The following is a 14,784-nucleotide window of genomic DNA, read 5'->3' as shown; positions in this document are numbered from 1 at the left end:
CTGAGTAAAAAACCTTCCTCTAATATCCCCCTTGAACTTCCCACCCCTTATCTTAAAGCCATGTCCTCTTGTACTGAGCAATGGTGCCCTGGGGAAGAGGCGCTGGCTGTCCACTCTGTCTATTCCTCTTAATATCTTGTACACCTCTATCATGTCTCCTGTCATCCTCCTTCCCTCCAAAGAGTAAAGCCCTAGCTCCCTTAATCTCTGATCATAATCCATACTCTCTAAACCAGGCAGCATCCTGGTAAATCTCCTCTGTACCCTTTCCAATGCTTCCACATCCTTCCTGTAGTGAGGCGACCAGAACTGGACACAGTACTCCAAGTGTGGCCTAACCAGAGTTTTATGAGCTGCATCATTACCTCGCAACTCTTAAACTCTATCCCTCGACTTATGAAAGCTAACACTCCATAAGTTTTCTTAACTACCCTATCTACCTGTGAGGCAAGTTTCATGGGTCTGTGGACATGTACCCCCAGATCCCTCTGCTCCTCCACCCTACCAAGTATCCTGTCATTTACTTTGTACTCTGCCTTGGAGTTTGTCCTTCCAAAGTGTACCACCTCACACTTCTCTGGGTTGAACTCCATCTGCCACTTCTCAGCCACTTCTGCATCCTATCAATGTCTCTCTGCAATCTTCGACAATCCTCTACACTATCCACAACACCACCAACCTTTGTGTCGTCTGCAAACTTGCCAACCCATCCTTCTACCCCCACATCCAGGTCGATAATAACTCCACTCCAAGAGTTTGCCCTCCTTGCCTTTGCAATCTGCTTCCACCATAGATCTTTACAAAAATCACGTTTTCCTCCGCCTTTTGTGTCTTCCCCGCTTTCTTTACCCCACTTTAGTAACCATGCCTCCCAAGCTCTTGAAATTTCCTCCTCAAACTTATTTGTTTTCTACTAAGAGCAAAGATTGGTCTCTAGATCTAGGTGTTCTTGTATATCAGTCAATGAAAGCAAGCATGCAGGTACAGCAGGCAGTGAAGAAAGCTAATGGCATGTTGGCCTTTATAACAAGAGGAATTGACTATAGGAGTAAAGAGGTCCTTCTGCAGCTGTACAGGGCCCTGGTGAGACCCACCTGGAGTATTGTGTACAGTTTTGGTCTCCAAATTTGAGGAAGGACATTCCTGCTATTGAGGGAGTGCAGCGTAGGTTCACAAGGTTAATTCCCGGAATGGCGGGACTGTCATATGTTGAACGATTGGAGCGACTGGGCTTGTATACACTGGAATTTAGAAGGATGAGAGGGGATCTGATTGAAACATATAAGATTATTAAGGGATTGGACACGCTGGAGGCAGGAAGCATATTCCCGTTGATGGGTGAGTCCAGAACTAGAGGCCACAGTTTAAGAATGAGGGGTAGTCCATTTAGAACAGAGATGCAGAAAAACTTTTTCACCCAGAGAGTGGTGGATATGTGGAATGCTCTGCCCCAGAAGGCAGTGGAGGCCAAGTCTCTGGATGCATTCAAGAGAGAGTTAGATAGAGCTCTTATAGATAGCGGGGTCAAGGGATATGGGGAGAGGGCAGGAACGGGGTACTAATTGTGTATGATCAGCCATGATCACATTGAATGGCGGTGCTGGCTAGAAGGGCCGAATGGCCTACTCCTGCACCTACTGTCTATTGTCTCATCGAGGATGCTCCTTAAACCAATTCCCTTGACCAAGAATTTTGATGCTCCCTCTGGTACCCTCCCGGTTATGCTAGCGATTTTAAACCCGATTCTAATTCTCCTCTTTGTCTCAATGTCGATTTGATAATTCTCCTTTGACTCTTTGTAATGAAAAAAACGATTCGTGGTCTTTCACAAACCGCGAAGTTACTAATCTATTGGTACCAGAGCTTCTCCACAGGTTGCTTATCCTACCGAGTATTTTTGTTATTTTCACGTTCCTGCAGTATTTTCTTGAATTGTTTTAGTATTTGCAACCAGTTGACCAGCAGGGGACAGCAAGTTGCAATATGTTTCCATAAGGCAACTGTGTTTTCGAGTTAATTTGCTGTTCTGAGTTCTGCGGTGTGAACTTCCTTGTACAAGGCAATCATTGTAACGTGTGAAAGGGGACATAAATAATGACACCATTTCATCTGTTCAGGCAAGTTAATTGAATGTATTTGAGCAACGTGAATTACCTAATTTGAAGCTGCTTCTGGGATCCGCTCTTGTGGGTGTGTCATTGAACGATTCATCCCATGAGTGAATTTCGCAAAATGTGTCTGCGTGTTATCTGAAGCCCTTTTTCTGAGGAGTTAAACTTTCAGCTTGAGAAAGTAAAGGTGTTGTTGACACTCAGAAGTCAAGTTAATTTGAGGTAGGCTTAGAGCATTGATAACATTGCATAAAGTTTGTGAAAAGTAAATAAAATTCATTTTTTACAGCACCAAGTTCCACTTCTTGCGTCATCAAACCCAGGCAGGGTGAAGCTACCTTCACCAGATAATCTTAAACCTCTTTGTACAAACTTCAGTTAGGATTGTTATATTTATATCAGAGCCTTTTTAGTGTTTGTCATAGAGTCCTGTGGCACAGAAAGAGGCCATTTGGCCCATCTAGTCTATGCCAAATTATAGTTCTGCTTAGTCCAATCAAACTACACTTGGACCATAGCCCTCCATACCCACCCCCCCCAATCATGTAATTATCCAAACTTCTGTTAAATACAGGTGTCCCCCACTTTATGAATGTTTGCTTTACGCCACTTCGCTTTTACAAAAGACTTACATTAGTAACCTGTTTTCGCATTACAAAGAGGATTTCTGCTTTTACGAAAATTTTTCCCATATAAATTAATGGTTCTTCGCTTTATGCCATTTCGGCTTAAGAAAGGTTTCATAGGAACGCTCTACCTTTGTAAAAGGTGGGGGGGGGGGAGGGACACCTGTATTGAAATCAATCCCACATCCACCACTTCTTCTGACAGCTCATTTCACACTCTCACCACCCTCTGAGTGAAGAAGTTCCCTCTCATGTTTCCCTTAAACATTTCACCTTCAAACCATGATCTCGAGTTCTAGTTTGTGTCTGGGAGATGAAGTTACATTGTAAACTCTGTCATGCACTGAATTCAGGCTCATCGCAAGATCAAGATCTGTATTGGCTGAAATATAAACAAAATGCTGGAAATACTCAACAGATTAGACCTCATCCGTGAAGGGAAAAATGAATTAATGTTTCATGTTGATAAGCTTTCATCAAAAGTAGGAAGAATTAGAAATCGAAGAAGGTGGAGAGAACAAAAAAATGTCTGCGACGGGGAGAGCAATCGAGACTGAATGTCAGGTATGACAAGATTGGTGAAGGGTTGCTGATTGCAGCTGCTCTGTCAGAAGGAGATTTAATTAGAGAGAAATGAATGCATATAAAAGAGAAAATTGCTGGAACTGCAAGATACGTTGTAATTGATGGGAAATTTTAAAATAAAATAGGAATACTAGAGATACTCAGCATGTGAAAGGTTGAAGGTCTTTCATCATAACTGGCCAGTGTTGGCATCATCTGAAAAGGCTGGTTGTTTGAAATTCTTGAATTCAATGCCAAGTCCTAGATAGAGCAGCTGCAACTAAAAAGCCTTCAAGATCTTCTCTCAGCAGACACTGCCACCAATTGTGCCTTTCCGTCTCTTTTTGCTGCTCCCCTATCACAGACATCCTCTGTGTTCTCTCCACCCTGGGCCTGAAGACAGGTCTTCAATCGGAAAGGTTTCCGTTTTTCTGGCCACAGCTGCTGCGTGGCCAGCTTGTGGGATGTTTTTATTGCACAGGGTTTTGATCAGGAGATTAGTAAATGTTTGCTAGTGATTAGCCTAAACCTTACGCAGGTGTCACACGTCATGTTGCAATTCCTGTTCATCAGGTGTGTTTTGAAATAACTAACTGAAGTGCATTATGGGATTAATAAACCTACCTTTCTAAGAAGCCTGTTCTGTGCACTCCTTTGAATTGAAGGTAAGGTTTAGAATTCCTGTATCGCACTGTACCTTTCTCAGAATTCTTCACATCTTCCACCAAGCCTTCTGTTAGATTTGGTGACCGGGTGATTGTTCCCAAGAGTTGGCTGTGAGAGAACCTAACACATTTGAATAGTCACACGAGAGAGACAATCTTTAAACAGGTGTCTAAAACTTAGCATTCTGGGTGTGACCATGTTTTTGTTGCACTTTTAAAACAACTAAATACAGAATATTCTGGAATTTTGGTAGCGTTTTAATGGATGTAGTTAAAAAAAATTCAAATGCATGATTTTGTGGTCAGAGATATTCCTACCTTAATACCTTTTGTAACCTTTGAATAAAATTCTTTTCAATACTTTGTTCCTAATTCTGTACTTTAGAGGATTCCTTTTTACCTTGATTTAATGGACTTTAAAAAGTTCTTTAAACATAAAGCAATTTGCTTAAATATCTATATAAGTCTAGTATTATTTTATAGCTTGTTTAAGTTCACACTATAATTTTCACTTACTCTTCAAAGCATCAGGCTGACACAGCAAACAAGTTCTGATTAAAGAGTCTTTCGCTATACTGTTATTTTCTTCAGGTTTATTAACCATTTGGCCAAATCCGCTATAGTAGTAAGATGGTAATTTCTGCCTGAATTTGCTAAATAGTATTTTTGTCTATTGTAAAAGTCCTTGAATGATATGTATGTAATGCTATTATGTTTCAGTGATAGATGTAGAGTAATTAAGCATTTTTAAACAAGTTAGATATATTTTTGTGGAAACAGCAGCATTATTTATGCTAACACTATTTACTTACTGGTTTTGAAATTCCATAATGAAGAGGCACTTTTCAAACTGGGTAATTTTTCATTTTTTTCTATGCTGCAAAATAAGGCATCGTGTACCCAAAAGCAATCTGGCAGTTGAAAGTTACTAAGATTGTCTGGAAATCCCGTGTTTTGTTAGGTATGGAATACACATCTCTCGATTTAAGGAGAAAATCTGTTACTTTATTTGCGCAAGTTTAAGCTGCTTGCAGACATAATGGAGCCAGCTTTAATCTGCATCTCCCATTGACATGTTGTAAGGGTGTGACGGAATGTAACAGTCTAGGACTTTGCAACAACTGCAGTTTTATTTTAAACTTAAGCTTACATTTTGGATCCCATATTTTACTTTTTCCTTGCAGAAATTTAAGATAAGAGCCTCGCCATGTCTGAACCAGTAACGCTGAACGTAGGGGGAAGCTTGTACACCACTTCTTTGACAACTTTAACTCGCTATCCAGACTCAATGCTCGGTTCAATGTTTGGTGGAACGTTGCCCATTAAAAAAGATTTACAAGGAAACTGCTTCATCGATAGGGATGGAAACATGTTTCGCTACATCCTAAATTTCCTTCGCACATCACAATTGGACCTTCCATATGATTTCCAAGAGCTGGATCTTCTGAACAGAGAGGCTGATTTTTTTCAGATCCAACCTCTGCTGGAGGCTTTGCAGAAAGTCACGGTGAAGCCTACTAAAGTGAGAGTGAATACAATTCTTAACATCATTTATGACTCACATTTACATAATATTGGTTCTTTTACTGGAAAAATCGTTAGTGCTCAGGTTTTTTCTACATCATGTGACTTATTGAAACTCCTGAATTCCAAGTTCTACCACAGAGTTAATGGGGAGAGTGTGGCTATAAACGGCAAAGAAGAGAACCAGAAATGTATTTCTCTAGAATGGGTTGAAAGTGGCTTAAACGCAATGGAAGGACGATATTTACTGCAGAATTGGAAAAGCCTCTTTGTTGCACCATCTCATCAGAAAATCAAAAATCTGCAAATGTTTTTGCAACACGTCGTAAGAATAGCAGTGAACGGTGGATTCCTTCTCCATTCCCTTCCTCCCACTTCATCCAGCCCACTGGTCCTCCATTTTACTCAGTGCTGACAAAACTAATGCAGGTCCTGACGAAGGTCTCGGCCCGAAACGTCGACTGTGCTTCTTCCTATAGATGCTGCCTGGCCTGCTGCGTTCCACCAGCATTTTGTGTGTGTTGCTGCAGTTTCCTTTATTTAGGTTAATAATATTGACTGGATTTGATCACAAACATTGTTTTCCCATGCATTTCAGGCCAAGTCATTAGGTATACTTAAAGCAGAGGTTGACAGGTTCACAATTAGTAAGAATGTCTAAGGTTCTGGGGAGAATGCAGGAGAATGGGATTGAGAAGGATAATAAATCAGCCATGATGGGATGGCAGAGCAGCCTCAATGGGCTGAGTGGCCTAATTCTACTCCTATGTCTTATGTTTAAATGAAAACTGAATAGCTTCTTTTTCTTCCAAGGAGCTGAATATCTTTTGCAGCTATATACTTCATAATAATTTTCATGTAAAATGTTTAAAATATTGTTTCTTAGAACAGTACAGCACAGTACAAGCCCTTTGGTCCACAAGGTTGCGACAACCTTTAACCTGCTCTATGCTTATTTTACTTCATTGGTTTAACTTTGGTTGTTTTGTTAAAACCGACTCACCTCATGTAAATTTCAACAACCTTTACTTCTATTGTTCCTTTAAAAAGCAACACAAAGCCACTGGTGTTCAGTGAGTTCAGTGAACTCGCAGTGAACAGTGTTCAGTGAGAATTCAGCGAGTCAAACAGCACATACAGCGAGAAATGGACAGTTCTCGTTTCAGGTCAAGACCATTCACCTTGTCTAAAAGATTAGGTTTTTTTTTGTTTCTCTGACTTTCTCCAGCAGCTTGTGAGTTGCTCCAGATTCCAGTATCTTCAAGGTTCAGAGTAAATTTATTATCAAAGTACATGTATGTCATCATATCCAAGCCTGACAGTCATTTTCATGCAGGCATACTGCATAACTCCAATAACCATAATAGAATCAATGAAAAACTGCACCAACTTGGGTGTTCAACCAGTGTGCAAAGGTCAACAAACTGTGCAAATACAAAAATAAAGAAAAAATAATAAGAAGAAATTAGCAATAAATATCAAGAACTTGAGATGAAGAATCCTTGAAAGTCGGTCTATAGTTTGTGGGAACATTTCAGTGATGGGACAAGTGAAGTTACCCTCTTTGTTTCAAGAGCCTGATGACTGAGGGGTAATAACTTTTCCTGAATCGTGAGGCTCCTGTACCTTCTTCCTGATGGCAGCAGCAAGAAGGCCGATGGATGCTGCTTTCCTGCGGTAATGCTCTGTGTAGATGGGCTCAATGGCGGGGAGGGATTTAGCTGTGATGTACTGGGCTATATCCACTACTTTTTGTGGTATTTTCCTTCCAGGGGCATTGGTATTTCCATACCGGGCAGTGATGCTGTCTGTCAATATACTCTCCACCACACATCTCTGCAAGTTTGTCAAAGTCCGTTCGGTCCCTATTTGGTCAAAGAGAAAAGTTTTCAATGTCATTGTAGAAGAGAAAATCAGGCAGACTCTGAGGAAGGGAATCAGGACTCCAGAGCCTGTTGGCAGGATGTCTAACACCAAGCATAGAGCAATTATTGAAAACAATCACCTTGACCATTCCATTTCTAAATTGCTCTATCTCCCACAGCTATTTGTTTGTTTGTTTATTTATTTATTTATTGAGATATAGTGCGGAATAGGCCCTTCCGTCCTTTCGAGCTGCACAGCCCAACAATCCCTGGTTTAATCCTGGCCTTAGCACAGGACAATTTACAATGACCAATTAACCTATCAACTGGCATGTCTTTGGATTGTGGGAGGAAGGCCGAGCACCCAGAGGAAACCCACGCAGTCACAGGGAAAACATACAAACTCCTTACTGGCAGTGGCATGAAATGAACTGGGTCACTGGTACTGTAAAGTGTTGTGCTAACCATTGCACTACTAAATAAGGACTCCATAACCAGCAGATTAATCACTGACTGCTTGCAAATCATCTCTTGTAATCATTAAAATGATATTACTTGAATCTTTTAATTGATATTCTTCATTCCACATACTTTGTGACATTAGAGTACCATCATAGTGTCAATTTTTGATTGGTCTTCACCACACTGTGGGCCACCTATTCCTGCTCAAGTTTATAAATACATGAAAATCATAATGGACTGGCTCTCCACAATGATGGATAATCTTGTTTGCTCCTGGGGGGGAAAATGGTTTATAAATTAAGTGAAAACAACATGGAGATTCTGTACATCATAATACTTTTACCTATTGAAGCTTGGAAAGAAACCCTTGCATTTGTACTGAAGATCAATGCTGTTTTACTAAGGAATCTACATTGTTATCTAGGCATATTTGACACAAATGATCCCTTAGTTACTGCTAAACCATTTGCTAACAAAAGTAATAAATTTATTTAAACTTATTGAAAATATTGGTATTGGTTTATTAGTGTCACGCGTACATGATAAAGTGTAAAGCTTCTTTTGCACACAATCATTACAGAGTACATTGAGGGAAGACAAAGTAAAACAATAACAATGTGTAAGAGTTACAGGGAAAGTGCAGGATCATAATGAGGTAGATTGTGAGGCCAGAATGCCAGACATCCCACCTCTCCCGGAAGTTGTGGGAGTCTCCCGCATATTGATAGCAGCTCTCTGATGCCCGCAAATTATATACAATATCCTGGAGCTCTTTTTTTTTGAGAGCGAACGAGCAAGAGAGGGGGAGGGAGAGAGAGAGAGAGACACACACACACACAGGCAGCAAGAGAGTGGCAGAGAGAGCATCCTGATTGGTCTCTCTTCGTGCTAAGTAGACCTATCAGTTTTCTCTGTGGGCGGGCTTTACAGTCAACCTCTCTCTCTCTTTCATTGTCCATCAGTTCAGTTTAGTGTCCTGCAGCACCATGGCAGAGTGTTCCAAAAAAAGAAAATATAAAACGTACTTCACCCCAGACTACACTAAAGTGTACCCCTGCCTAATAGGGGTCAAAAATAATGACAGTATTGCTTGCTGCACTGTTTGTAACAGTGACTTTTCTATTGCCTGTGGTGGGTTAAAATGTAAAAGACATGTTGAGGTGAGTTTAACAGGTGTCATTCGTTCATTAGCATAGCTAACGTAAACTAGCTGGCTAGCTGCTAAGGAGCTACTCTATTGATGTCCTACGTGATGAGGCCAAACTCCCTGTAGAATTGCTTAAAGTTGTAATAGAATAAAAAAAATGACTGCATGATTGCTGTCTCACAAAACACTTGTGAATCTGATGTCCTGCAAAATTAACAGATTAATTGACACAGACTGCTATGAGGTTGAGACTTCTGGTAAAATGCTCAAATCTGCTGAGCAAGCCACATCACAGTACAAGGAAAGTTTGCAAAAGAAATAGAGAAGCTATTTGCATTAGCATTTAGCTATTAGCATTGAGACTGCCAACAAAATACTCAACAAGGAATATTTATATGTGTGTGTGTGTGTGAATAGTTTCAATATGTGATCAAATAAATTGTGTTCTTTCATAATCAAATGCCCTGTATACATACACCCTTGGAGGTCAACCGGGGGGAGGGGTGGGGGTGGAATATGGGGTTGCGGGGGGTGGGGGTGGTGGTGCTACCTCCCTGAAATGTGTTTTTGCAGGGTGGGATGTCTGGAGTGCAGGGGTTAAAAGTACTGTATACAGCAATTGGTAATATACTGATACAAGAGTGGCCTGGTAACCTGTTGACAGAATTCAAACCCACCATGGCAAATTATTGCAGATTATAAGCATCGACAACACATTTGCAATGCTGTATAGATCTACGATTCCATGAAAACTGCAGATAAAGACGGAACACTGAGCTTCTATGTTGTAAGCTTCCCATTTTCTGATGTTTGCAGCTGGAAGGCATTAATAAAAAAAACGTTTTTGGCATTCAGCAAATATCATAGTCATCTAGTTAATCAGTCCTCACAGACAATTAAGGAAGAAAATATTTCAGCTAATATTTTAAACACTTCATACTGGGTGAAATAAATATTGGAATATATACTACACAAACAACTAATCATATTGAAGTATTTTCACAGGTATCAAACCTGAAGGGAAAAATCACAGTTCTTCCTTGATATGTGAAACATTTAGTAGAAGCTAAAATAAATAACTAACACAAATGCTGAAATACATATTTTTAAGTTAAAAGAATAGATTTTAAAATATTTAACCAAAAGAATTGCAACTCACATAAAGATAAATGTACAAGACAGAGTTTGTAAAGCAATAATGTAATTTGGGAGCAACACACAAAGTGCAGATTGCATGCCTGACACTTAGCATCTGCATGTTGCTCCAGATTCCAGCATCTGCAGTCTCTTGAGTCTCTATTGGAATTCAGAAAAAAATATACAAAAATAAATCCAGAAGGCATGTTGCAATACTGCTTGGAAACCAGGAATGTGTGGAAATCTTGGCTTCTGATGTGAACAGTGAGATTTTTTAAAAACTCCAAATACTAGCCTATGGCCATTTTGAGCTTTATTTCAATCTGAGATGATTGCAACAAGCAACAGAAGCAGACTTTGTATTACATTTATTTAAAAAATAAACGTAAAGCAAGCTTTTTCTGAGGCGACGGTAGCAGAATAATGCAAATCGAAAAGCAGCAGGCTTGCATCAACTGTGCAAACATTGAGCTCAGGGAAATGCCCTGGGTTTGCTCTGCTCGCAGCTGAAGGTTTGAATAAAGTTGTGTGAAACAGCAATGGCGGCGTCCAGGATGCGAGGGTGGATGTTGCCGCTCGCCTTTGGCGTGACTCTCTTAAAGTGTCTGCTTATCCCTACTTAGTAAGAACTGCTTCAGTCGGAGGCTTTATCTGTGCAGTACGGGTTTGGATGATTTACGATATTACTTTCCGCTTTTCGGGCGGCTCTGTGAGCGCTGCTGTGTCAATTGTTCAGAATCAGGTTCAATTATCGCTGGTAGATGTCGTGAAATTTTTTGTCTTTGCGGCAGCAGTACAATGCAATACATAATAATAGGGAAAAAACCGTGAATTACAGTAAGTATATATATATATATTAAATAGCTAAATTAAATAAGTAGTGCAAAAAGTAGTGCCTTTGTAGCTGCATTTATATGCTGGGTCCAGGATAGATCCTCAGAGATAATAACACCCAGGAACTTGAAGTTGCTCGCCCTTTCCACTTCTGATCCTGCTACGAGGACTGGTGTATGTTCCCTCACCTTACCCTTTCTGAAGTCCACAATCAGTTCTTTAGTCTTACTGATGCTGAGTGCAAGGTTGTTGCTGCGATACCACTCAATCAACTGATATATCTCACTCCTGTATTCCCTCTCATCAGCATCTGAAATTCTGCCAACAGTAGTTGTATTGTCAGCAAATTCGAGCTGTGCCTGGCCCTATTGTCGTGGGCGTAGAGAGAGTGGAGTAGTGGCTAAGCACATGTCCTGGAGGTGTGCCAGTGTTGACTGTCAGAGAGGTAGAAATGTGATTTTTCTTCTGCCTAGATTGTGGTCTTCTGGTTAGGAAGTCAAGGATCCAGTTGCAGAGGGAGATACAGAGGTCCGGGTTCTGGAGCTTTTCGATCAGAACTGTAGGAATGAACTGTAGAAAATAAACAGCATCCTGCCATAGGTATTTTTATTGTCTAGGTGAGGCGAGGCTGCATGAAGAGCCAATGAGATCGCATCAGCCGTAGACCTATTGTGGCGATGGCAAATTGCAGTGGGTCCAGGTCCTTGCTGAGACATGAGTTATTTCTAGCCATAACCAACCTTGCAAAGCACTTCATCACAGTTAATGTATGTGCTACTGGATGATAGTCATTAAAGCAGCGCACCTGGCTTTTCTTGGGTTCTGGTATAATTGTTGCCCTTTTGAAGCTGGTGGGAACTTCCAACTGTAGTATGAGAGATAGGTAATGTCTTTGGACACTTTCACTGGTTGGTTGGCACGGGTTCATCCTCTGGAAAGACAGCCTGGTCGCAAAGACGGAGATCACAGGGTCACCGGGTGCTGCAGAAATCCTCATAGCTGTAGTTTTATTCTCCCTTTCAAAGCATGCATAAAAGGCATTGAGCTCATTTGGGAGTGAAGCTTCACTGCCATTCATGATGTTAGATTCCGCTTTGTAGAAAGATAATGGCCTGCAAAACCTGCCAGAGTTGATGTGCATCCGATTCCATCTCCAACCTGATTTGGATTTGTTCCCTTGCCCTTGAGATAGCCCTCCACAAATCGCACCTGGTTTTCTTGTACAGACCTGGGTCACCAGACTTGAATGCCACAAATCAAGCTCTCAGCACACTACAAAGCTCCTGGCTCATCCAAGGCTTTAGACTTGGATATGTACAGTATGTTCTCGTAGGCACACACTCATCCACACAGGTTTTAATGAGGTCAGTGACAGCTATGGTGTAATCATTCAGACTCGATGAATCCCTGAATACAGACCAGGCCACCAATTCAAAGCCAGCCCGAAAGCACTCCTGTGCTTTCCTTATCCATACCTTCTTGGTCCTCACTACTCGTGCTGCAGTCTTCAGTCTCGGCCCATGCTCAGGGAGTAGAAGTATAGAAGGGTGATCAGACTTTCCAAAGTGTGGGCATGGGATATCACAGTAAGTGTTCTTAATGGTGCTGTAACAGTGACCAGTGTCTTGGTTCCTCTGGTTCTACAAGTGGTTTGTTGGTAATAATTATTTAGAGACTTTTTCAAGCTGCCTTGGTTAAAATCTCCCAGACTGATAGGGAAGCCATCAGGATACACTGTCTCATGTCTGCTTATTATGTCGCTCAGTTCGTCTAGAGCCTGTTTCACATTGGCTCAAGGTGGGATATACACTGCTACCAAGATGATCGCTGAAATCTCCGCAGCAGATAAAATGGTCGACGCTTAATCGCGAGATGCTCCAGGTTGTGTGAGCAGGACTGGGATAGCACTGCAACGTCTGTACACCAGAAGAAGTTGATCATAAAGCATGCTCCACCTCCTCTGCCTTTGAAAGACTTAGCAGTCCAATTTTGGCGGGTGTATTGCGAACCCGTCAAGCTATGTCGCTGCATCCGATATAATGGGGTTGTACAGCAATCTAGCTCAGAGATCTTCAATTTTTACCAGAGACCATACATTTGCCAGCAAGATGGCCAGTATTGTGAGTTGAATGCCATGCTTCCTTAGGTGAACTTTTAAATCAGAGCGGCAACCTCTCTTCCACTGTCTTAAAGGGGAACTACCGACCAGAGTACTTTGAGTTCCATTGACTTGAAGCAGTGATAGATTTTTTAATCGTCTTAAAATGATGTTACTAACTGTACAAGTCCTAAATGGAGTGGTTCTTAATGAATGCTACTCAAAATCAAGTAAAATGCTTAAAGCATTATTTATTTATGCTGAAATTAAATGTCGGGTTTTGAAAGAAATTAACACAACGATTGGGCTTAATTTCTGCATTCGTTCTAGTCATTTGCTCCTTTCTGGAAATTATTGATAGTTTATAATCTTAATCTGTCCATATGAGAGGCAAAGACAGGGTAGATATCAGGCATCTTTCTCCCAGGGTCGACATGACTAATACCAGAGGCATGTATTGAAAGTGAGAGGGGAGCAAGTTCAAAGGAGGTGTTCAGGGCTTTTTTTTTGTTTTACACAGGGCGTGGCGAGTGTTTGGAATGTTATGCCGGGGATGGTGGGAAGGCAAATATAAAGGTGTCTGGAGGCTCTTAAATGGCTAATCAATGTGCAGAGAATGAAGGGATATGGATCTTGTGCAGGCATAACGGATATGTTTATTTAGCTGCTTAATTACTGGTTTAATTAGTTCAGCATGGCGAGCTGCCTCAGCAACTTTCACCCGGTTGCACTCACATCTGCTGTGATGCAGTGTTTGAAAACGTTGGTCATGGCCAGAATGAGCTCCTGCCTAAGCAAAGACCTGGTCCTGCTGCAGTTTGCCTGCCACCACAGTGGATGCAATCTCACTGGCTCTCCACTTGGCCTTGAACCATTGGGACAACAGCAACATCTACATCAGGCTGCTGTTTATTATTTGCAGTTCAGCATTCAACAGCAGTCACACCCTCGCAATGAATCAACAAGCTTAAAATCCTGGGCATTTGAAACTCCCTCCACAACTGCATACTTAACCTTCTCATCAGGAGATCACGGTCAGTGTGGATCGGAAATACCATCTCCTCCTCACTAGCAGTCAACAGCGGCGCACCTCAAGGCTGCATGCTTAGATACTGTTCTACTCTCTCTACACCTATGACTGTGTGGCTACGCACAGCTCAAACGCCATCTATAAATTTATTAACAACAAAACGGTAGTTGGCAGAGTCTCAGATGGTGACGAGGCATACAGCACTGAGCTAGATCAGCTGGTTGAGTGGTGTCACAACAACAAACTTGCACTCAATGTCAGTAACACCAAGGAATTGATGTGGACTTGAGGGGCCACACACCAGACTCATTGAGAGATCAGCAGTGGAAAGAGTGAGCAGTTTCAACTTCTTGGGTGCCAGCATCTCTGAAGATCTATCCTGGGCCCAATGTATTGATGTAATTACAAAGAAGGCATATCAGTGGCTATATTAGGAGTCTGAGGAGATTTGGTATATCACCAAAGACTCTGGCAAATTTCTCCATGAGAATATTCTAACTGGTTCCATTACTGATATGGAGGGGCCACTGTACAGGGTCAGAAAAAGCTGCAGAGAGTTGCAAATCCAGCCTGCTCCATAATGGGCATTCGCCTCCCCAGCATCGAGGACATATTCAAAAGGTGATACCTTAAAAAGGCACATCCATTGTTAAGAACCCCCAGGACATGACCTCTTATTATTGCTACCAGCAGGGAGGAGGTACAGAAGCCTGAAGCCACA

At 41.5% G+C, this 14,784-nt stretch overlaps 2 protein-coding genes across 7 annotated transcripts in view; both read left to right on the top strand.

Annotated features, from left to right (window-relative positions):
- alg8 (ALG8 alpha-1,3-glucosyltransferase) overlaps window positions 1-14,784 on the top strand; it is a 61,976-nt gene that overhangs the window by 23,659 nt on the left and 23,533 nt on the right. For 2 of the 5 annotated variants that reach the window (XM_073044045.1, XM_073044044.1), the window contains exon 1: window positions 10,631-10,723. The exons of 1 other annotated variant lie outside the window; for it this stretch is intronic. In XM_073044045.1, coding sequence (XP_072900146.1) covers window positions 10,641-10,723 — 83 coding nt within the window. In that variant the 5' untranslated portion in view covers window positions 10,631-10,640. Of the gene's footprint in view, window positions 1-3,932; window positions 3,967-10,630; window positions 10,724-14,784 lie in introns of those variants that run through there. 2 more of the 5 variants (XM_073044046.1, XM_073044050.1) reach the window with 2 other exon arrangements.
- LOC140726977 (BTB/POZ domain-containing protein KCTD21-like) lies at window positions 2,036-8,298 on the top strand. 2 transcript variants are annotated; one of them, XM_073044053.1, is made up of 2 exons: window positions 2,036-2,117; window positions 5,151-8,298. In XM_073044053.1, exon 2 carries the CDS (start codon window positions 5,174-5,176, stop codon window positions 5,903-5,905), a length of 732 nt encoding a protein of 243 aa, XP_072900154.1. In that variant the 5' UTR covers window positions 2,036-2,117; window positions 5,151-5,173; the 3' UTR covers window positions 5,906-8,298. The 2 variants fall into 2 exon arrangements, with proteins under 2 accessions (XP_072900154.1, XP_072900153.1); XM_073044052.1 differs by lacking the exon at window positions 2,036-2,117 and adding an exon at window positions 3,884-3,966.

Source organism: Hemitrygon akajei, chromosome 4 (assembly GCF_048418815.1).
Source record: "Hemitrygon akajei chromosome 4, sHemAka1.3, whole genome shotgun sequence".
Lineage (NCBI taxonomy): Eukaryota > Metazoa > Chordata > Chondrichthyes > Myliobatiformes > Dasyatidae > Hemitrygon > Hemitrygon akajei.
The sequence above is the reverse complement of the archived record's forward strand: the minus strand, read 5'-3'. Positions and strand labels throughout refer to the sequence as shown.